General features: G+C 36.3%; 1 protein-coding gene across 8 annotated transcripts in view; it reads left to right on the top strand.

Annotated features, from left to right (window-relative positions):
* Positions 1 to 25,378, top strand: part of SEMA5A (semaphorin 5A) — a 338,112-nt gene that overhangs the window by 131,985 nt on the left and 180,749 nt on the right. For all 8 annotated transcript variants that reach the window (XM_064661194.1, XM_064661239.1, XM_064661203.1 and 5 more), the window contains one exon: positions 4,864 to 4,909. In XM_064661194.1, the coding sequence (XP_064517264.1) occupies positions 4,864 to 4,909 (46 nt within the window). The remainder of the gene's footprint in view (positions 1 to 4,863; positions 4,910 to 25,378) is intronic.

The raw sequence follows: 25,378 nt of genomic DNA, 5'->3' as shown, positions 1-25,378 counted from the left end.
AAAGTGCAGACAAAATATTACTTTTGACTATTCTTCTTTTTATTATTGTAAATTGACCATTTTCATAAATGGTTCAACTAGACCACTTTGATTAGGTTTCTCTTATTTCCAGTGTTTCATGGCTGGATTTTTCAGGTATTTTTCCTATGGTTTCTTAATATAACCAAATGAATTTTCTACATCATATTTTTTAATTTATATTGATTATCTTTTTTTGTCCTATTCTTAAATTTTTTTTTTAAATTTTATTTCCAATTGCTGATTTTACTACACTGCAGAATTAGAATTGGCTGCTACACAGAACTTCACTGTCTTAATTGTGGAATTGTGACTTTTTACTTAATGGTTGATTTTTCCAGAGCTCATACTTTTCATTTTCATTTGTAATTTTTCCTTCCAACAAATTAAATAAAATTTTCTTCTTTCAGGTGAAATAGTTTCTTGAAAGAAGTGAAGAGAAAGGAATCTCTTACTGGTTTATTTTCAGGAGATTTGGCAGCATGTCTGGTCTTACCTTGAGTTTCTGAGTTTGTTGCAACCCCTATTTATTGATTCAGACTTCCAATTGCAGATGCATGTGGGGGCTTAGGATGGGTTTTAGAGGTTTTTATGCTATGTTATGGCTTATATTTTGCCATCTTTTTTTTCAAAAGCTTCGTCCTGAATCCATATTTTCCTGAACTGTATGTGCCATCTTAATGTTCTTCTAATTCATGTCTGTGTTTAATGCAAGAGTATTTATTATTGTTCCATTCAGCTTTTATAACTTGCAATTTCACAGAGAAAAGGGTAACATGCTGGATTTAACAACCATTACTAACCTGATATACTTTTGAATCTTTATGGGTTTTCAGTTGTTTTTTTGACACAGACTTGTTTAGGAACGTAAAGATTAGTTTTGTACTTTTATCTGTAGTCACACTGCAATAAATTAAAATATATTGTCATCAAGGACGTGACTGGAGCACGCTTTTTGTGTGTTTTCATTCAGTTCCCACTGATATCAGTGGAAGTCTTTGCCCTTGGATTTGAACAGGCTCATGACTAACAGGTTTTAGTAATCATAGTTGAGCTAGAAAAGTTGTTCAGTGCCATGAATGTAAAGCAAAATGCTTATTGCCTGCTGGATCTCTGAAGGAGTACAGGATACTGCTTTTTCTCAGTGTTAGTTGTGTTTTCTTCTCATTAAGTGTCCTTCTGTTTGCAGATTTATGTAACATATTTGCTTTCCTCATTCATTAAGCACCAAATGAAAACAAATTTGCCAATTATCACCAGTGTCAAATCACTTTAATTCCAGCATGCAAAGTTGTATTTGTCTTGCTTATTATTACCATATTTGGAAATGAGACAGGCCTGTGTGCTAAGAAGTCTGTATCTGTGTTTCAAAAATGTAATTTCATTCTTATTTCGCATCCTTTGTTGCCTTCAAGCATAAATGCACTAGAATAAAGCTGACTAGAGGTCGAAAAATGGCGGTCCAGGGCATAATCTCAATAACACGTTGCAAAAAGTGTCACCTATGTCACTGTAACAGCTCTGCATATGTAATGAAAATTGGCACTGACTTTTTCTTTGGACTGACAGATATATTAATTCTACATTTCCATTGTGCTTTTTTACTGGCATGCCTAACTTTTTTTTTTCTTATTATTTTTTTCTCATATGTGCCCTATCTGAATGAGTGAATGAGTTCTCGCATGTTAGAGATGCCCGTCTTAGAAGGTTCAACTGTTGTATTTGTGGAGCTAAGTGTAGTCCTGCAAGTTTTACTGAAATGGGCCCATCTAGGTAGGAAGAGCTCTGATTGCTCTCGGAGTGCTAGTTTGCCACTTATCCTAGCATTATTTGTGTAGTCACAGCCAATCTGTGCTGTCCATTTGCCCAGTTTATGTTGCTAAGGTGTAATGTTGTACTGTCTCTTGCACATTGCTATTCCATTTTCTTTCTGTTGGTTTTATGAAGCTGAAAATAATATTTTAATTGGTTATTGGCAGCCACGGGAAGTTGAAAAATGTCAACTAATTAGCTCAGTCTCTTGACTCACTCACATGAAAATATACATTTTAGTCTCACTAACACAGGGTGAATTTTTCTAATGTCACACTGAATATATTAATGTGTAGAAGTGTTGTGCTCTACTGAATAGGATACAAATCTCATTTTTCAAGAAAAAACCAAGGAAAATGTTGAATCTCTGTTCTTCTTCAGGCTGACACTATGTTTATGCATTTATTAGTTTAGAATTTTTACAGTTTGGGACAATAGATTTCTTTTTAATAGGCTGAAATGATGTCAGAATGAAAGACATTAATAAAAGATTAATTAATAAAAAGACATTAATAATTTGATAATCTGTCCTAAAAAGGCCTCATCACAGATAAATCTTCAGTAGATATCTGAAGATAAAGTACACATACAGATGAAAATGACACTACATGAAGTACTGACCCTAAACTTAAAAGTGTGAACCACACTGTCTGCTCATATATTCTGCAACAGAGACTGCATTTGTAGGGTGAGATGGGGCATTTCTGTGCCACTCTTGTAAGTCTGATACACTGGGTTAAGAAAACAGTTTATACCTGCTGAGGATGCAGTTCGGTTTCTCTGGAAGAAAAAAAGTTTTGTTTCTGTAGGTGAAAAAAAATATTTGCAACAGCAATGAAGTAGGTTTCTATGATATCTGGAGTGAAAGTATACTGAGATGAGGAGCAGACTAAGTATTTATGTTCCCTGCTGAATAATTCTGAGCAAGACATTTTGCAGAAGTTAAGGTATTTTTTTGTCCTTACAGAGAGGGTGGAGATGTGTTAGAAATGCATTGCTTCCTGGTGTTTTGGTGAAAGTCTTTCAAGTCCACGTGCATGTAGCTCGTTGGTGAAGCTTTGTGTAAACATTGTTCTGCAATGTACTGTTTTCTTTGTTTACCCACTTCAGGTCTCACTCAAACCCAAGTATTTTAGTTATTTCTTTGTGGTGATTTACCTGTGCTAATAATAAATATTCTGTCTTTATTTTACTTTATCATGAATTCTTGCCCTTATTAGGCCGACTCCTGTATTTTTAGTAACCCTCTTTAGCAATACTCCTAGGAAAAACTAGTGACCTGATTCCTGTACAGCCACAATTTAAGTAGACCATAGAAGTATCAGAGTTGATATATAAATACACATAGCTGTTTCCCAAAGTCCATAAATTAAATTTGCCATGACATTGATTGTGTTTCTGAGTAAGACACAATTTGGTTTTGTTCCTTTCTGCTTCCCTACTGTCTCATTTAAAAGAAATTAAGAGGGATGTAAACTGCAGGTCCTGACCATCTGTGCCCATTAACAATACCTCATATCTCTTTGGAAAGAATTTTTATCTCAAAATGTGGCCTAATTTTAATTTTGATTACACTTCTACTACTCGCATGGATGTAATATTGCAGATAATCTGTGAATATTGCAAATATTTAAAGTTTAAATTTACTCATCTCTTTATCATGTGTTTTTTGTTACTTTCAGTGAATCTGTTAAAATCTTATAAATTGATGTTACAGATATTTTATGACTAAATTAAAATTGAAGTAATTTATATTATTATTAAAAATTATTTAATCTCTAAGACATAATCACTCTGTAGTGGCATTGGAAAATCAAAATTGATTTAAATAAGGTAAAAATTAGGCAGACGAGGACTGAAGAATGTTATTTCTGTGAAAACGTAGAAAAAAAACAATAATGAAAAGAAGAAGTGTGAGAAGAAACTAAGAAAGAAAGAAAAAAAATGGTGCAGGAGGGATATGGACATGGAACATAGAAAAGCCGTATTCAGACCTAGCAAAAAAGACAATCTATGCTAGGGAAGGATGTGCTGAGATCAGCTGAAAGATGGTGTGATATTTGCTCATTTGTTTGAGGGTCGCAGGCTGACACCATGAGGGCTACCAATGCACTTGGTTTATCAGAAAATGGGTAATAAGACAGCTGCTTTAACTCAATAGACACAACGTATTAGAAGGAGTTGTGATAGCATGCACATATTGCACCAGTATGTACTGGAGGAAGTAGTTTTGGTCAGTGGGGCACCCTCACCTTTCTGAGTCTACCAACCCCATCCTTTCCCCAGGTTTTAAGCAGTGCCTTTGTGTAATGTCTTGCGGTTTGCCTGAACTCTTCCCAAGTTTTGTAGCTGCAATGATATTGCTGTTAAGAAAAAGTGGAGAGAGAAATATTTTTGCAATAAACACACAGGCTTTTGAAAATGCTTGGTTGGTTTGTGTGTAGTTCCTGCTGTCCATGGGGAAAAAAATCTCAGGTTTCAAAGAAATTAAATCATGTATGACAGGACTTTATTCAGAATTGTGTAAACTCTGAGGCTTCTGTAGGTAGTCCATCATACTGGGATCCTTTGCTTCAAACTTTACATATATGTGGCTGAGCTAATTGCATCTCTTTGTGGAGAGAAATGGACAGCTTTAACCTACCTGTCCTCTTATTCTCATGTAGATATCTGACCCTGGTGAAATGAATCTGCCAAAGCACAGAGTATTTCTTCCCATTGATTCTAAAGGAAGACTGGAGCAATGAATCAGATGTACATTCATGCAGTATAAATATCTACATTATTCACATTCAGCCAGTTCTTCAAACTGAAAATCTGTTTTAGAACTTAACTTTTAACTTAATCCTTAGCCCAAAGGGCTATACATTAAGACAGTCCCTGAAAGAATTTGAAGCCCTGAATACCTGTTACTTTTTAATTTTTTTCCTGTCTTTTGCATGCATTAATTTTGCTTTTATTTAAACACTAGCAACACTTTTTTAAGCAACACTAGTAACAATTAATTTTTATCTACTATTTTTTTAACCCCAGAAACTACCTCTTCAGATTGAACCTTGAGGATCTCTCTCTAATACAGGTATGTTTTATTTATTTCCTTAGTTTCTCTGCATGATGTAGGTAAGCAGATGCTTTAAAGCAGATAATCAAGATATTCATAAGCTTCATGACTACACATAAATATGCATCTGTTTTTGTCCTTTTTGAGGCCTCTTATTATATAAGTCGTATTATCCATGTTAATTCTGGATTAGCCTTTGTCCCAGGCAATACAGACCTAGTGTTATTCTGCTGTGATTGCTTTAGAGTGGATTTTCATAGTCTTTTCATTAATGCAATTTAAAATTAACTACATTTAGATTCAGTACTGTCCCTTTCAATTCATAAAGTAATACTATACAGTTGAACACAGAAAAGTAAAATGCATTCAGGTAAGGCCATCCTTGTGATTTGTAGAACATTTTGTGTATGATTTAATTAAGTTTGCAGACTTTATCTACCTTCCTAAACTACTAGAAACAAGATCTGAAGTTAGCTTATATTTAACCAAAATTGCAGTATTAATAAATATTCAATTTTTTTACTAGTGTTTAAGGCTGTGACACACCAAGCACTTTTAATATGCAGAATTCGGGCTGTCTACTTTCACCTTCTGTGCCATACTCAATATCCTGGCAAATAATTTAAGTCCTAAAGATTCTCGTTGCGAGACTGCATTCAGAGGTCTCTGATGATGCCATTATAGTTTATCCTGCTAATTCATAGATTGAAGTTCACGGCTTTTCTCTGTTAGAATATGTATCAATAGGCTAAATTCACTAATTAGGAAGAAATCTGGAGATTACAGAGATTTATAATTGTACTGAGTAACTCAACCAGACACGCCCTCACCCCAATCAGCAAAACAATACAAAATGAGCACAGAAATCATACTGTGAAGTTATACTGGGTTACTAGGTTTTAGTCTTATGATTGTTAAGAAGCCTTTAAACAGTCTTCTCAAGCTGACTTTTGGTAAAGTTTCTTATTCCGTCTTCAGTGTTGTAGCACCACTGATTTGTGTCTATATCTTCAAACGTTTTTCCACAAACCTTTAGAGTACTTGTGTTTCTAAATCAAAATGAAAGTGTGAATTTTTTTCTTTCACCAGCATATCTTTACTATCCATACACTTAATCTTCAAGTTTTTTCCCTAATTTTCAAGCCTATCATTATGACTCCTTCATATTTTTCCTTCACAGGTCTTTTCTTCCTCTTCTTTCCCTCTGCTTCCCTTCTGGTTCTGTTAGAGTGCCCTAGAACAGCCAGTATTCAAAAGATGTGTTTCCTTGGGTGTGCGAGTTCTGGCAGCTCCAAATCAGCTGTGAGGGGGCTGAAGCCTTTGTTTTGATTTTTAAGTTGTATTGTTTAGGACTTCCCGAACTAACTAAATGACATATTTAGGTTGTTTTGTAATCTGGTATTATGGTTGAAAAGATAGGGGAAAAAAGTGAGAAACAAAGCAGAAGTTATATGAAATCCTTGCAAAACAGAATGATGGAATTTCAGAGGAGAAATAAAGCAGATCATGGTTTAACTCAATATTCTATGTGCTAGTTAATATTTGTTTGCTGAGGGACTGAACGCTTTGACACTTTATGTATGGACAGAAGAAATTTGCTTTTAGCATCTTTTTTTCTTCACACAGTTTTTGTCGTAATAATAATGCAAAAAAAAAATCTAATTCTTCTACTTATGTTGCTTGCTTTGATTTTTTTGCATGAACCAGCCTTTGTAAAAACATGCAGATGTTTTACAAGCTAATAAACCATGCTTTCACATCTGGAAGAAAAGTTGCATAGTGAAGTGCTAGCTGTAAGAAGCTTTCAGTGTAGCTCAATAACAAGACAAAAAGGCTAGAAACAAGACAACCTATACATCTGTTGTTGAAGTATCTTAGAAAATTGCTCAAGGTCTGTCTTTGTTATTGTGTGTTGGAAGTGGGAGAAAAATTACTGACTTTTCCTCCTGCATGGCAAATACTCTCAGCATGAAAGCAAATTGGAACAATTTGCATCCTCCTTTTCTACAGTTTTCAATCAGACTTCTATAACTGTTTATTTTCTTTAATTGATGCATTTTGGTTTTTTTTTGTTTGTTTTTTTTTGTTTTGTTTTTGTTTTGTTTTGTTTTTAGTTTGATTCATCAGTTGAATCTTTCTCATTGTACTTTTCTGTTTGGAAAAAAAAGGGAATGCCTCAAACTTTTGACCATTGATGCACTTCAGTTATTTTTGTCTAAGCAAGTTTCCTCCTCGTCTGTCATGCCTAAATGTCTCTTAGAATATGTTGTTAGTTTTTGCACATGCTGCCAGTGTGAAGACAATAGGCTTCATGTTACATATAACAAACTGGAACAGTAATAATCTCATAGCAAAAAAAGCTTTGCAAAATTTTGTTTACAAATTTCTATGTATTTTTGAAAATCAAGACATTTTATAAATAAAATATTATTTTGGAATATGATCAGATTTTTTTTTAATAGGAAAGCTCTCTAAAGAGGAATAAATTTAAATAATGATTTCTTGTTTGCAGACTTCTGAAAAAATTGCTTTGGGCTGAAGTGTGTGTAAGTCCTATTTTTTACGAGTGTATGCCTGGAAAGTAGTTTGGAAACTCAAGATAACCTTCCTTTAAAAATATAAATAAACGAAGAAAAAAAGTCCACCAAAACCAAAACAGCCATTTGAAATGCAAGTTATCACAAAAGAAATGCAGAACAGAGATTCATGTATTGAAAGGGTACAGTTTCAGTTTAGTGAAAGTTAATCCCTTGTAAAAGTGAGAGTTAGAGTGCTACTAGACTGCATGAGACAGGATGTGCATTTAAACGTGAGCTGGGGACATGCACTGAGATACCATTGCCCATTGTGAGTACATCAAAATTGTCATCCTTCATGTCATGGTTCTGTGCTCTGTACTTTATAGGAAGAGCATGTTGTTTGAGTAAGCAGGTTTCATATGATAGTATCTCTAGCAAACCAGTATTTGATGTATCTCAGCAATTTTCTTTGTGTAGCAAAATAAAGAAGAGTACAGCAAGTGAAAGCCTTTTAAGCTCTTAACGGAGAAGCCTAAGAGTCAAATTGTTCAAAGCTGACTGTTGGAACAATGCATGCATAATGATTATGGATTAGGAAAGAAGCACTCATTGGGCTGTGGTTGTTGAAGGGCAAATATTTTATCACTAGCTACAGCAATAGTAGGCTTACAGACACATAGAAGGCCTGACTCTGCATGGATTTGTTTTGTGAGCTTTGCTTTGTTATTGCTCACCTCAAGCAACAGTAGAATGATCCATAAAAATTATGGCCAAGATGAAAGCTGTATTTCCTGAAAACTTTGTTGTTTTTCTTAAAATATAAAAGCAGAAATCTAAATAGTAGTGTTTAAATGAATACATTTTTTTTCAAAAATATTTTTTAAAAATGATAATGTCTAGCAAAGGTCAGCATTAATAGTGGGCTTTTGACATCATGTGGAGGATGTCTGTCACAAGTGTCTGTTTTTACCTTTTTTTTTTTCCAAGTTTTTTGGAAAGAGAGCTTCTAAATTCAAACATTTGTTTATGTCTACCTACATGACAAGTTTGCTAATGTGTCTGTAAAGAGTGAAAAGCTATACTTCCTGGCCTTTATAAGTCTTTATGCCACAATTGCCATAAACATTTTTACAAGCCAGCATGCATAAACTTTTCATAAACCTGATAGAACATATGCATCTTTTATTCTTTCATAAGATGAACTTCTTTACAAACTCAGGTGGTTAAGGCATTTACACGGCACATGCTTGAGTTTGCTCATAAAATTTTCCAAAGACAACTGAGGTGACTACGTTGCAAAGTGACCAAAAGATGATAGTTTGCACATGCAAAATTCTGATTTCGAGCTAGGAATGAGCAAAATGTGAAGAGGTATTTGAAATGTTGTCTTAGTCTGAGTTGGTGTTGAAAGCACAGTTTCAAAAAGAAAAAAAAAAATAGCAAAGGGCAGTGCATCTGCATATCACAATGACACCTCTATACAGTACTTCCTCTTGTTGATACTTTTATGGTGGCAGACTGTTGGATTTGATTGTATAGCAAGTGCACAGATAATTAAATTAGGCAATTGGAAATTTAAAGAAGAGTTAGAAATATTTGTGAAGCCAGAGCTAGTTCTTTGTGGCAGTTATAGATGGACTTGTTGATGTTTTAAGTGCATTCCAGTACTTTTTTTGTGATATTCTTAGTATTTGCATTATGGTGTTTTCTGCTTGCATAACAATAGTTTCTGACCAAACTTATAACTTGGTTTAAGCCAGAAAAGGATGAATTTGGCTAGCAGTGCTTAATTTCACATATGTCTAATCTTTACCCAAATGACCTTGTTTACATGCAGCTGAAAGCTAGATAAAACATGTTAGATCCTCAAGCTAGATAAAATATGTTAGATAACACAAATCCTGATATTCATTTTATGGTGTATTTGTGCAGAGATCAATTACCAGCAGACAGTGCTCCATTTCCGATTAAAAAAAAATTGCTACTGAAACAGCTGGTGTCACAGATTCACCTATATATTGATCAGAAGATGACTACTGTTCTGTAACAATATTTGGTCATATTTGACCAAGTACTGATCCACTCTGCATTATGAGTGTTCTTTCCATGCATAGGATTTTTCCATCCCCAGAGATGTAGTTACATATATCGGCTAATTGTTTGAGAGTTTTTTCTGATGTGTGATGTTCTAGGTGCATATGCAGACCGCCCTTTAAAAAACTGCATAAGAGGGCATGTGAGGCAGCCAATTTGCTGTATGACTCCTCTTTTGCTCATTTCTGCTTGTTACTCATTTACACTTGGCTTCTCTAAAATTGTAAGGTTTTAGTCTCCAGAAATTGTAATTTCCTACCCTTCAGTAGAGCTGAAATTTTTCATGTAAATTTAGAAAGAGTCTAACTGAAGAAAAAGAATACTGGCAAATTGGCAGGGCTTTGCTGCTGCTTTGGCTTATTGGTATGTGTTAGTATTTTGAGAGATGGGGGAAAAGAGAAGAAAAAGAAAGGCAGGCAGAGATGGAATTTTTCATTTGCTGTGTCTTTCACTGTTTTGTGCTGGTATTGAAGTACATGTGCAAGTGCATTTCTAGACAAATTAATCCATTTAGCCAAGAAACCTACCTTTTTTTGTTCTGTTTTTTCTTTCTTAACTCTTCTTGTTAGGCTGCATTTCTTGTGTGTTTACAGTAGTTTTCTGTTCTGATTTCACAGTAAAGGAGAAAAATGGGTACTAAAATTTTCAATTCCACTGGAGTAAAGCTCCTCATTTCTTTAGATGCTAAACATTTGTGTTTTGTTTTTAAGATAAAGGGGAAGCCTGGATCACCTGAATATCTAATATGAGTGCACTTGTTGTCACGTGAAATAGAGATGATATCAAAAAGCATGCATGAAGCATGCATGTACATTGTACAGCAGATGTTCATGAAACAACTGATCTGAATTTTATAGTGGTATAATTTAGTCCTTTGGGATATTTTTTCCTGGTATGTATGGTGGTCAACCAGACTGCATTATATTCACAAAAGGTCATCGTGGAAATGTCTTCTTCTAAGAAGGTGACACCCATGTCTCCATTTCCCCAAAGATGTTATACTGATATAGTTGCAGAACAGGAATTGCCAATTAGCATTTGTTTCAAAAGAAATCAGGCTGCTGCTTTCCAAATATCTGGACTGTATAGGACCATGGCGTATTTCAGCTAATTCTGGACAAAAGCAGTATTCTGTGACAACAGGGTGATATTTATGGAGGGATATGGGCTCTCTTTGAGAACCAGCCTCTTTGATTGTAATGAAAAAGTGCAGGAATGTTAGTACATTGCACAAAAAGAAAGTAGAAAATACTAATATAGAGACTGAAAGCAGATTGTCTTAATTCCTATATTGTCTTGCCCAGGTGGAGAGTCTGCCACAAGCAGCTGCTGATAGAGACTTTCAGCTCTTTGGCACCTAAAAGCTGCAGTGCTGAGCAATTTAGAAAAGAGATGGAATATACATTATGCTTTGGAAAAGATTATATCTGTAATACAATATCTGCAAACAAGTTTATTGATTTTTGCTTACAGATGCTGATATGGAACTTCATTGTCTGTTTTGGCCTGTAACAACTAATTAGAGTTCAACCACACTCCGTGTGCCATGTATATTCAAATAGCAGGCTTAAAGACATGTCTTCTGAGTCACAGGGAGAATTGTGTTTTCCAGTACTGCAGTTCTGCTAGGCTAGGTGGGACGGAGCATAGAATGTTTTGGCTAATTCTACCATACAGGAGATGAGTTCAGCTTACACCTGTGTGTTAGGGGTCAACAGTACCTAGCATAAAGGCTGTAGTATCCTCAGAAGTTGCTTGTTGAAATTAAAAAAACTCAACAAACAAACAAAGCAAAACATAAAATTAAAAAGCCCAACCAATAGAAAATGGTAGAGCAGCCTCTTGTTCCCTTGCCACAGGCCAGAAAAATTTAAGATACACTTCTTGACCCTAAGCTCTAAGGAGCTTTTGACATAGTGCTGTTAAAGGATGCACCCAACTGCTGAACTATGGGAAGAACTGGCTGTTTCCATGAGGCAAAAGTTCTGCTCTCTTCACTCCTAGGGAAGAGGTAGAAAAAATTTCAAGGTTGGGAGACTAGTTTTTTGCTAGTGAAATTAAGGATTTTTAAACATTCAAAGAAACAAAACAGCCTACTCTCCTAAATGATTCAGGGCACAAAGAAAGGGTCTATACTGCTTCCAGGATTTTACTTGCCTGGTCAACATTATTCTATCCAGTGCAAGAGGTGAATTGTTGCTCCTAAATGTTTGATAGAGTCACTTCTTAGTCAAAGAATAGAAGACTAAAGTTGTTTTGAGTTTTTCTCTGATAGGCTTATCCAATATTTTGGGACAGCTTTTGCCTTCATTTTACCTATCCTTATTTTTCTATTGCCTTTTCCTGTTAGTTCTTTTCTGCTTTGGCATGTATTGTTTTACCCATCCCAGATGGTACCACAATATGATGTTTCTGCTGTCATATCTGGGAGACATAAATCATGTCAAACTATGGAAATCAATCAATTTATTAAATTTGAAAACTAAATGTCCTTTGAAATATCTGGATCTAGACATGTATATGAGAGTTTTGTATGAAATTTTTGGTTCAGCTGTTATTTTGGATTTATTTGAAGACAGGCAAACTGAAAACATGATTTATTTAAGTAATATACTGACATAATTAACAATGTTATTTCTCTTAATTGCTTTCTGGTTAAGACTATGGCCTTTAGAGGGAAATTTGCTCTACTGAGCATTTGGGAATTGCACGTGATCTGTGGAGGTCTGAGTCCAAACACCTCTTGAACTCTGTCAGGCTTGGTGCTGTGACCACTTCCCTGGGGAGCTTGTTCTAGTACCCATCCATCTGCTGGGTGAAGAACCTCCTTCTAATATCCAACCTAAACCTCCCCTGACACAACTTCATACCATTCCCTTGAGTTCTGTCACTGGTCACGAGGGAGAAGAGATCAGTGCCTTCCCCCATTCTTCCCCTCATGAGAAAGTTGTAGACTGCAATGAGGTCTCCCCTCAGTCTCCTCTTCTCCAGGCTGAACAGACCAAGTGCCCTCAGCCGCTCCTCATACAGCTTCCCCTCAAGGCCCTTCACCATCTTGTGTTGCCCTCCTTTGGACACTCTCTAACAGTTTAATATCTTTCTTATATTGTGGTGCCCAAAACTGCACACAATATTCAAGGTGAGGCCGCCCCAATGTAGAGCAGAGCGGGACAATCCCCTCCCTCAACTGGCTGGCGATGCTTTGCCCGATGCCCCCCAGCACACAGTTGGCCCTCCTGGCTGCCAGGGCACTGCTGACTCATGTTCAACTTGCCATCGACCAGGACACCCAGGTCCCTTTCCGTGTCACTGCTTTCCAGCATCTCATTCCCCAGCCTGTATGTACATCTGGGGTTGCCCCATCCCAGATGCAGAATCTGGCACTTACCTGATTTCCCAGTCCTGTAATTTGTCAAGGTCTCTCTGCAGGGCCTCCCTGCAGGGTCTCCCTGGGAGTCAACAGCTCCTCCCAGTTTTGTGTCATCTACAAACTTGGTTAGTGTCCCTTCCAGGGCTGCATCCAAGTAATTTATGGAGATGTTGAAGAGCACAAGGCCCAGGATGGAGCCCTCCAGAACCCCACTAGTGATGGGTTGCCAGTCTGATATTCCCCCATTCACTATTACTGTCTGTGCTTGACCTGTGAGCCAATTGCTCACCCACCACATGATGTGTTTATCCATGATGTGTTTATCCAACTGTGGGCTGGACATTTTGTCCAGAACAATCCTGTGAGAGACAGTATCGAATGCTTTGCTGAAATCCAAAAAGATGACATCAACTGGCTTCCCTTGATCAGCTAGGTGTGTTAGCTTGTCATAAAAAGAAATTAGGTTTGATAAGCAGGACTTTTCACTCATGAAGCCATGCTGGCTGTAACCGACGACTGCGTTGTCTTTCAGGTGTTTTTCAATATCTCCCAGAATACTCTTCATCATTGTTTTACCAGGCACTGAAGTGAGACTGACAGGCATGTAGTTTCCAGGTTCCTCCTTCTTGCCCTTCTTGAAAAATCAGGACAACTTTTGCCAGTTTCTGATCAGCTAGGACCTCTCTGGATTCCCCAGGCTGCTCAAAAATCATTGAGAGAGGTTTTGCGATGACATCAGTCAGCTCTTTGAGGATTCTGGATGAATCCCATCAGGCTCCTAAGATTTGTAGGGATTCAGCTGGAGCAGCAGATCCAGCACAATTTCAGGGCTGACAGAGTTATCATTCTCACAGTCATGGTCCTCCAGCTCAGGGCACTGAGACCCCCTTGGTCTGTCATTTGTGTTGAAGATAGAGGCAAAGAAAGCGTTTAAACATCTCTGCCTTGTCTCTGTCCCTGTTTGTGAGGTGACCATCCTCATCCTGTAACAGACTAGGGTCTATACTTAGGCCTGCTCATGTATCTTGAGATATTTTATCTTGATATAAATAATGACAACAATACAATTCAAAGAAAACAAGTGAATTAAAGAAAAAGAGTTTTACTAGAAGTTAATATTTATGCCTGCAGTTATGTGTCTATTCAATTTTGAAAATTACCTCCTTGATGAAAACCTATTAGTCTTTTTCCCAGGGTATGGCTACCTTTGTCGTAATCAGAAATAGCCACAAAATAGTTTGTGTTTTGGTTTAGGTATAAAATTGTCTGATTTGGTTAGGTTTATTAAAAGTCAAATGAAAGACCTGAGAAAATCTCAGAATTCCATGTTTATGTGGGTACCCAGGATAAAACAATGTTATGGTAATCAATTCTAGGAAAAACCAGTAACTGGGTCAGAAATAAAACAAATTTCTGTTAATTATTAGTTAAATAACAACTTAATTGTGGCATTGACCATTTTTTGTGGTATGTGATTCATACTTAATCATGTGATTACTACTTAGTTTCTAAATGAAAACTAAGGTGAGCATGAGTTTTCAGAATTTTGAAATCACCTTGGAGAAAATTTGATTAATTAGTAAATATTTCTGGGATTGGGGCAGATATTAAGTTGAATCTCTCTTTTCCACTGTTTTAGAAAAATATACAAATTTATGCTCTTATATTTTTTGACTTTGTAAGCATTTAAATTAAGCATTTTAAATTAAATAGTGTCTGGTATTTGCACTTCACATTGATTTCTGTTAATTGTATTTAAATATGAATGACAGAATGCATTCATTCTGAAACCACAGTGGAAAAAGCAGAAGCTGCCCAATATTTGTACATACCATTGCTTTTAGAATATCTGTCTGTGAGAATCCTGCTTATAAGAGTTATAGCCTGTAAGCTCCAAGTTTTTGCCTAGATATTTTGACAATTCTGAGCAGCGATTCTGTGCCTCCTTAAGCTCATCTCAGAGAGCTGAAAAGATGAAAGGTCAAACTGTTCCTTACTTTTTTCCTCACTTTGTTACTATTCGAAGAAAATGAGATCTAATGAGAAGAGAGACACTGTGGGAAGTGGAACTGGGAAGTTCATCTGCATCAATGTTCAGATTTTTGCACACTTTCCACTGATGAGATGAAATCTTTCTCAGTGAAACTCTTTCTGTTTCCTAGGTGCATGGTTATTTTTGTTACACAGTAGAATTTTGTGTAGTTTTATCTGAATATCTGGGCAATAAAAACACCTGAATTAAGTTTTATACTGTCAAGCACACACAAAACCTTTTGCAGAGGCTTTTTTTTTTTACTTTAATTAGGCTAGGTTTTATTAATGAAGCTTTTATAATATGTCAGGACAGGACTGAAGAAACAATAATTCTGTACGTTCATTGAAGATCAAAAATATGTCATCATGTATTTATAAAGACTTATCTAGACATGATTCCACAGTCTTTCCTCACACATCTGTCAGTAGTGTTACTTGTAGAATATTGTGCTACTCAGCATGAGAAAATAAAGCTGAATGAGTTATACTCAACAAAACTCTGCATATGCATTAACAAATAAAAGCTGAGTGGACAATTTGACATGCTAATATGTATGTAGACAAAATTCTCCATAAGCTGGCTTTTTTTTTTCTCTTTTTTTTTTTTACATAATACGATCCATACTGAAGAACAGATGGTTCAGCAAAGGCAACAGAAGACCTGCATGGATGCACAATGAGTTTTCAAAAAAGGAAGTATTCTAGTGGTGGAAGCAGGGACAGGTGACCCAGGAGGAATATAGAAACTGCTGTCCAAGCAGACTGGGTTGGGATGAGGAAATGAGGAAATCCAAGGCACACATGTAGTTGAATCCTGTGAGGGATGGGAAGAGCAACAAGAACATTATTTTAAAAGAAACAAATCAGATAAGAACCAGCTACTGTCATGTTTCTCTTGAAATTGTTAGACTTTAGGTTGTTAGACTTTAGCTATCCAGTAAAGGAGGCTGAGAAGTAAAGTTGAAACTTGGGAACTGGTGCATGAAAAATCATGTCCAAATAATCTACAAAATCAGGCTTGCTACATAAACCATGAATATTACTTCACTAAAATTTTTAGTTTCATTGATTTTTCTGCTACATGGCCAGCTATGACATACAAAAGGAAGAATTGTTTTTATTTTAAATTGGAGAGGAAGAAAAAAAGTCAAATCATTCTTATTTCTATAAAATTATATATAAAATATAAGAAATTATTCATTGTATGAATGCATTTTAATGTAAGTGACATTAAAGTTAGGGAATAAGGAACGATAAATCTAGCCAGGTGAATGTTGAAGAAATATTTGTGTTTCCATCACCAAAACTTGCCAAAACTTCATTAACATCTGTGATGAAATAACGGATAGCATGATGAAAAGCGGGTTTCTACAAGTTGTATTCTCTCTGGGACTTGCAAGTTGTAGGGAAGAACAGCTAGACAGGATGGAACACAGGTAAAGAATATATTACTGTGAATGAATCTGATCAAACTGAAGCACTGTAAATGCATTTTAGAGTTGATGCGACGTACAAAGTTAATGCACAATGCAGTGCTATGGAAAGCCTGTCTCTGCTAATCACCCTTGTGAATTGGGAAAGAAAATACATCCTTTAGCCTGAGAAACCAGTCATGCTAGGAAAATGCATCTTTCAGATGGAGTCAGGGAGTTCACAGGACAGAAAGTTTGATGTTACTGCAAGAAGTAAGTAAAAATGTATTATTTTGGTTTTTTCTGTGAAAAAAAAGTAATATTTATCAGAGCAGCGGGTATATGGGCAGTGCAGAACATAACAGAAAGCATCTTGAAGTCCTTGCTGGGGAAACCAGCCATGTATAAACTCCCTGTTGATTCTAAGTAGCCAGTTGAAGGAAAAGTACCAGAAAACTGGAGGTAACCTTTTGAAAAAAATGCACAGATTGAATCTGGTTTGTATAGGAAATCAGAGCCAAATAGATGAAAGGGCTTTAGTCAGCGTAGCCCAGGAAATGGAGTCCCATAAGATAAAGTCTGAGGAGAAAAGAGGATTAAACCCAGTAATTTCTTCAAGAACATCTGGTCTGGCTGAACACATTGCACAACAAGCAGCCCTTTTAAAATGACTACAAAATGGTCACGAAATCAGAGTATCTCTGGAAGCCAGCCAAAAAGAAAAGCTTGAGAGAACAAAACCCACCTGATGACCATGGCAGAGAAGACTCATAGAGTTCTGGAGCAAGTTGGAGACAGTGCAGATATATGATGAGCAGACTTAAGGAAAAAGGTTAATGCTGTGTTTACCAGGCTGATATGCTTAATTTTCAGCCAATATTGTTACAGAACAGGTGATTGAGACTCTCCAGAAGCACATCTATATGAAGATCTGCAAATGACTGTGGATCCTGGATGTAGTCATTCAAGTTTCTTGGCTGAAACATAGTCTGCTGAGAGTTGAACAAGTCCCAGGGACTATCTGAAGTTACTCACAACCTCTTAAATCTGCTTTCAGGGTACTCTGCATCTGGGATTACACAGCACAACGCAATTACTCTGATACCTGTAACTGACCTCTTAAATGATACAAGACTGATGCAGGCAATGAAATGGAGTGCTTAAATAAAAATACCTTTCATGCCAAAGGTAGAAAAGGGAAAACTGAAAAAAAGAGCACCTAAATCAAATGATTCCCAAATTGCTCCTCCTGTAGGAAAACCACTGTTAATTTTCTTATGTACTTAGTACAGCTAATAAGCCTACATGCTCTTCTTATGCAGGGCAGGGTGTAAAACACAAATATCAAATCCCATTTTTAGAAGTGTTAAATCTACTGGAATGAAACCCAATTTTGGGCCACCACAACCCCAAAGAAAAATGTAGCTAGAATAAAATTAAGACAGTTTAATTGGAAGATTGCACTGTATCAATCTCATTCCCAAAAATGAACTTGATTCTGGGATAAAACAGTATAGAGATCTCGGAAGATAAAAACCTTCCTGGATGTGATCCTGCACACTCTGCTTTGGGTGAACCTGTATTAGAAGGGAAAGTGGACCTGATGATCTCCAGAGGTCCCTTCCAACCCTTCCAATCCCCCATTCTGTGATTCTTCAGAGATGGCCACTGAAAACATCTAATGGATTCAAATAATTGAAGAGAGTAACTACTTTTCTGTCCCATTCAGAGGTAGTTTGTCATATTGCTAATAAACATTTTGGATTTCTCTGTGAAGTAGAACATCTCAAAGAGGCAAATAGGGGCTGGAAAGTGAGATAGAGTCTAGAAATAGAGTTAATAGATAGTATACTGTTTTAATAAGAGATTGACTTGTGTCTTTATCTGTCATCTGATTCACAGCATAGATTTGGATCTGTCTCTTTTGTAGCTTAATTGAATTTCCTAAACAATAGGGTTGAGAAGACACTGCTTTTTCGCATTTTGCAGATTCAAGCTCTGAGAAGCTTTTTAAGTAAATTTGTAATAAAAGTTGGAGAAGGTTTTGGTGAATTTTTTTTGTGTATGTCAAATCAGCACTTTCCATAGGCATCGTTGTTACTATTCTTAGAAAAGTCTTGGCCAGATTTAAGGTATTTGCATGGTATAGGATTATGGTTTTACGGCAGGACTTCTCAAATTTGTCTGTGTCATGCTTCTGGGATCACAGGGCAATGTGCTGTTAGTGCTGGCTAGTGTTTGTTATGCTGACAGTCAGGTCTCTCCTCTTGAATCACTGTTAAGATGAACGAGTGGATGGATTTGAATAATGTTGGTCTGCTACTCTTACAGTTCAATGTAGATCTTTCTAGAAGCACTGTAGTGGCTGTGCATATATGCAGTACACTGGAGGTGCATTTCTCTGTCTAGCATGTGGATTGATGGCAGCATTAGCTGTAGGAGCATGGACTTAGACTGTGCACCAGAATTCCTAATACCATGGGACTGGAGTAGCAGATGTTTGTGTTAATTGAAGCATATTGAGATATTCTTTACCTGTCTGTGGTATAGACATTGCTTTAAAATGCCTGTTGAACAGATAGTGTAATTACTGTGTGAAAGTTTATAAATACTGAAATTACAATTCTGATATTAATGCACTGTTATGAAAGCCATGGGAATATTGGTTGAGCTCCTTTTCCTACTGGAATCTGTTTTCCCTCCTGTTTTGTTTTCAGAAGAGGAGCACAAAGGCAAATTGTGTGACATAGGCTTCGGAGCAGTCGGACCATATGTGTTATAAGTCAGTTCAAAAGAGAGGTATATAAATCTACTTTTTCTAGTCTTGAAAGTAAATAGACTGTAACAGGGACCTACAGCAATTTTTGGATAAGTAGATTGACTTCTTTTGTATTTGTCATCTGCTTGATTAGTAGGGACCTCTGTAACATGCCTGAGACCATGAAAAGTGTTTAATTCTGGACAGTGGGAAGCAAGGGCCTCTCAGGGAGGGTGTCTCATATGAGTTCTGCTGCTGTTGCTGTCATAAATACTAGGATAATTGGACTGGAAAAGAAAGTATGCTTCTTCTTGAAGAAATGACTCAGAGAGCAGCAATGTATCCCTCTTTGTCTCCCATGTATGCATTATGCAGTGCAACCACTCTGCAAAGCTCTTGTAAGGAAAAGCAAGCAGAAATGCCACCCTTACAAGACTCCATGTAGGATATATTCTTTCCTTCCCATGCTTTATTGCTAGTACCAACAGTCTATCAGGTTGAATTCTATGCTTGATAATAGAGAATCCTGAAAAGAGCTTATAAAAATGAGCTGACTGATTGGAAATCTGATGAATAATCCTGTTGGTAGACAAAGAAAAAGCAGACCTGAGGTTGCTCTTTCATTGAAGAACAGATGGGGATCTGATTACACACAAGTAATTGATTTATAAACTGATTAATGCTGGGAGTGGGTTGCTGCTTTTAATAGGCATAGCTACTTATCTCTTGATATGCTTTAGTATCTACTTAATGAAAAGAAATTTTTCATCACTTTTACTTCTTTCAGGAGGCTTTTAGCATTATTTTACAGGACCTGAGAATCAATACTTATAAGATTGGAAGCTTTTCAGCCGTCTCCATGGATAGCTATTACCTTTTGGAAGAGGAGGCATATAACATTGTTTGTATGGAAGCATCCTCCTCACATGAGTCAGGGGCAAGCCTAAATGTTTACCATCTACAAATTTCATGTCTATTGTAAACTATTACTTTCTCCATGTGGAAAGTATGAGACCCCTAATACCATTTCTGGAATGCTTACCACTCTTGCTATTGGAGGCCTATTTAATATCGTGGTCAATTTTACTGTAGTCTTATGCAAGGAATTTTAACAATTTTACTTTCTTGACTTCACAAACTTAATAATGATAAAGATAGAGATAATGATTATAGTAATAATAATTACTATTACCTAAAAATATTAAGAAATATGCTACAATATCTCTTCTTGAAGTTCTCTCCAGAGTGATTCTTGGCTTCCATGTGTTCTTATAAGACTGAACTATCATCTAGGTCTAGTTTTGCCATTTTAAACTCTGAGACCGTAGTCAGGACTTCAAGCAAGCAGAGAGGACATTTGTTCTGGTCTTAGGAAACAAACAGATGTCTCAGAAGTTTAACTCTTAAATAGATAAGGGAAAACATAATACCGAGAAGACACTGATCTTTTACTTACTCTACTGGTTCTGGACAAGACTCTGTGATAGCACTTATTTTTTTGACAAAACTGAGATTCATGTTTTTGTGAACAGATGTCATAGCATGCAGCAGAGCACAGCAGCAAGTGTATTTTAAACACAAAAGAGAAAAGCCTTAAGTAACATTAAGGAAGAGGAGAGCAGACAGGTCTGTATTAAAGATATGTGGCCTGCCATGAAAGAACTGTGTCAAATGTGAGCTGGACTATAGTTTGTTACTGACTTAGTTGTGTTAAAAACAAGTTGAGAAAATAAAATGTTTTGTGTACAGAGCTTTCCGATATGAACATTTGAAAAGTCCTTATGGGCATTATTTAATGAGAAGCAGCTTACCGTCCTTAGTATTTGTGTGGAAGTAAGTGCATGCATGATGAGTATGGAGGAGAGAGTTAATTAGAGTAATGATTGTACTGACAAGGTGATAATGTCAGAAGTCCACAAAGCAGATACCAGAAACTGCATCAAATTTGTGACCCTTTGTCTACGTTCTGCTTGTAGAAGAAACAGAATTAGAGTGGAAAAGTACAAAACTTCTGCACAATATATATGCCTCGATTTAAATTCTAATTTAGTAATTCAGAACACAAACTTGACATTTAAAACCTGCTTTTCTAAAAGAGCCACATTAAATGATAAAAGCAATCTTGCGGGGCTTCTCAACACAGATTTACATGTAAACAACAAATCAACATAGGCAATATTTATTTATTTATTTCTAGCATTCTTTTTTGTATGGTTCAAGGTTTATTATTTCTGCTCAAATATTCAACATTTCTAACGTTAAAGAAAATTTCATTCGAGAAACCTTCTTTCATTGGTTTAAGGATATCCAGTGTCTACATATACCTGGACTGAATGTTTCTCTTCTTACATTACAGTAAGATCTTTCCAGTTTTTGACAGTGTAGAGAAATTGAAACAGTTAGTGAGAAGATTTCACAGAGCACTAAGTCCAAACATTGAGAAGAATTAGTATGAGTCCTGCGGTGTATGCTAATAGAAGCAAACTTTCCATAGAAATCCATAGATTTATTTGATACTGTGTTTGCTATATGTCTGTCCTTCTCACTTGCTCAACTTTCCTTGTGTGCAGGACAGCTGGAGGGGGCATTCATTATTGTTTCAAGGTTGCTTATGAAATATTTCTGCTCAGGTTCTAGACCATTTATTTAATGGAATGATGGCATACAAGTACAACAAGGTGCATTATCAGCTGCAGCTCTTATAACAAGGTCTTTATGATAAAGTGTTCAGACAGCTTGGTTTCAAGTTTGAATTCTGAAGGTTTAAATCACAAATTATTATGTCCCATATGCCTTTATAAGTTCAATAAATGGGGAATTTATGGCTCCCTTGATATTAAAGTTCAGAGAGAAATACTCTGTTCTCCTGTTTGAGAACTATAATACCCTGACAGTGTAGATGGTAAAGATTAGAGGAATGGTGATGATAGTACTCAAATGTTAAACTTTTTATCCAACAGCTGGATAGCGTTTTAGGAGCTGCCACATGCCACTGCCACTCCTTTCCACTGTTCATTAAAGTAACTTGCAACATATGAAAGGTTGAGGATAAAAAAGTGTACTGATCTTTTTCACAAACTTCAATCTTTCGTGATATACTGAAGGTTTGAGCATGTAATCCTGACTTGGGCAAAATTCACATTTGTGTCAAAAGAGGCTTTATGTGTGTGTGATCAAGACGTCTGACTACTCTGCTGCCAGAGGGGCATATAAAGAACAGCCTTATGTTGGATATCTTCGCCTTAACATTTGGCATTTTCAGATTCTTAAAATCCTAAATTTGTTGTTAGACAGTGAAGAGGTAGCACTCAAGATGCTGAGTTCTTAATTCTTCTCTGTTACGGAAAGTAGGAGTTGTGGGGCATGATGCATTTATTTTAAAGTCAGTTTAAATACTTAATTAAAGAGTCTTCTCACTCTGGGGTAGATCTGCTGTGGAAACTGGCAGAAAAGAAAGGATTAATTGAGGTGGCTTTTCTTTATCTCCATCCCTCTTATCTGCAAGTTGAAGCTGCATCCATCCAAACAGTAGTTTTCTAATTTTGAGTGTCTAGGCCTCATATTTTCCTCAGGTCTAGTAACTTGCTTTAAAGGATCACCAAATATTTTCAAAAAAATTAGGAAATAAAACTCCTTATGGGATTTAAGAGTGATGGTAGTGTTACACTTACACATCCTCGAGTGGCCAAGCTTCTGAGAGTGGCAATGTAATCTGGTTTAATTGGGCATGTCAGCGTTCCTACCTATATTCTCTTGCTCTATTTGTGGCTGAACATTGCCTTTTGAGCAAGATGAGTTTGACTTTAAGGGGAACACTGAAAGGACTCCCTAAAGGGATCATGGAACCACAGCACTCTCATCCTAGGGCAGAACTGGGAATGGAGAGCAGAATCCTCTCTTCAAATCACATTATTACTAGACATGAACTCATCCTTTTTGCTGTTTGGGTTTTTTTTTTTTTTTTTTCTGTTTATCCAAAGAGGAAGGGGAAAGAACTGTGATTAATTTATGAGTAGTAGGTAAAAATACAATGGTTTTGAATGTATGTGCTGCTAAAGAAGATCAGTCAATCTAAACTCCCAGAAGAATCTACACCCTCTTAGGAACACGTACTCTTTTAAAATTAAATTTAAAAAGAAAATAAAATCTGAATTTCTGGTCTACTAGTAGAGATGGGGACATCAGCTTGGAAAATAGTAGTATGGCAGAACTTTCCTGCCTTTCAGCTGCTCTTTTCAAGTGCCGTTGCTAGAGATTACAGCACATCCTGAAAGGTCAAAAGCTACAACAATTTAGAGCTTGAGAGAGAATAAATAGCATTGTTTTTTCTTTGCTTATAAGATTCCAAACCCCTACTATCATTTTTCCTTTTAAATGTTATCTCCTTGAAAGCATTTTTGTCTCTACCATTTCGTATAATCCATGTCTCTGAATGCAGCTAGACTGAAAAATGGTATTAAAATAGCTAGTTTCTTTTCAAACACAGTTACTTCAATTGAAAATCCACTCTGCCAGTTTATAAATCTGTTTTATCCATGTCTTCCTTCCAACTGAAGTTGTTAAACTACCCTTCGAAGTTTCAGAATTTAATTACTTTAAGGTATCTTGTTCTCTCAAGAATGTAGAAGAGTAATAAGGAAATAAGAAATAGTCAGAAAGCAAACCCAACTCCAAATAAAGCTTCTGGGCACAGTAGAGGAAAATATTCTCTTAATAAGTTGATGACGCTGGGTAGTTTTGCAGTCAAGTGCTGATATTGACACAGGGCTGTTATGCAAGTGCCCCAAATCTCACTGTTAAGTAATGTTCCATGGATGGCACTTTTCATCATGTGAGTTGTATGCTATGAGCTCCATGAATTTGGAGATTCTCAAAATACCATGTGCCTGTCATGCTAATGAACAATACATTGGTAGTAAGGGATTTTATAAATATGCAACTGAGGAACAATGACTCAAATCATGGTTTTGAATATGTAAAGAAAGATGAATGAGGAAAGTCACTTCATTTACACTTATTTGCAATTATTTTACACTGTATCACATTTATTTTCAAAGTAGGTTTGTAATTTCCGCCTCCTCTCCTACACTTTTTGGATTGATTCCCATCTGCTCCCCACGCTGCAATATTTAAGCAGTGTCTTTCAGGTTGTTCAAATTGTATTTTCATACACTAACCATAAGATAAGGTACTGTTTTATGTTTGAATTTACACCATGCCTCAATATTTTATGTAGAATGGCTAGCACAGAAGCTGGATAGACACCTAGGAAAATAGTTTTATGCTTAAAAAAACCCAGTTGCTTCTGGTCCTTGGCAAGCTCCTCTGTCATTTTTATTGGCAGAACTTGCAGCTATGTGTGTCTTTGTTCTGTGCCCTACTTACTTTCATTTCAAGGACCTACCTGGCAGACTTCTCTCTGATAATAAACTCAATCCAGTGTGATCCTTATAAGAAACACTGGCTTGATCACAGCAGCATGTTTCTCTCTTTAAATCTGCATCCTGGCTTTAAGTAATACAAGGTCTCAAATGGAAAGCAAATAGTAACTTGGCTAATGCCAAAAAGCCACCATCAAAAAAAAGAAATAAATAAAAAATTCAAAACCAAAATGCCATGTTACATAGTTTGTGACTAAACTAAATTTTAATAACTTGGCTGTATTTCAGAATTGTGACTGCTTCTTGAGCATCTCAGCTGGAAGCCTGAAAATATTTCAGTAAAAACAGTACTCATGTGAGACTCAGACAGAGAATTTCAACAATGCCTCATTGTATCAGATGTGCAGAGCTACTAATGAGCAGAATAAGAAAGATAAGATTCTTCATTTACATTTATGCTTATTCGTGTGGGAAAAACTCACCAAGTGTAGTTTTTCCATCTGAGACATTTAGCAATGTACTGGGTTTTTCTTGATACTTATTTCAGTAAGTAGTTGCTCATCCAATTTTATGTAATTTTAGTTGTCTCATTTTACATTGACATTAATAACAATGTCATATAATGTAATTTGGGGTAATGTTGTTAAAGGAAGAAAATGGGAAAGACCTGCGTGTGTTATAAAACCAGTATTAGACTGGTTGTTCCAACAGTCTAATAACCACAGGACAAAATTTTGTTTTATATCTCTTTAAGTCTCCTTCAGAGTCTCTCTCCTTGGCTTTCCCTTGGTGACAGTGGAATCACAGTGACCAGACACACTATTTCTCTTTGGATCAGAAAGAAATCCTACCTCTGTTTGGCATTATGTAGACTTTATTATGAATGAAAGACTAATAAGATGGCTGAATCTATTCAGAA

Source organism: Pseudopipra pipra, chromosome 1, assembly GCF_036250125.1.
Source record: "Pseudopipra pipra isolate bDixPip1 chromosome 1, bDixPip1.hap1, whole genome shotgun sequence".
Lineage (NCBI taxonomy): Eukaryota > Metazoa > Chordata > Aves > Passeriformes > Pipridae > Pseudopipra > Pseudopipra pipra.
The sequence above is the reverse complement of the archived record's forward strand: the minus strand, read 5'-3'. Positions and strand labels throughout refer to the sequence as shown.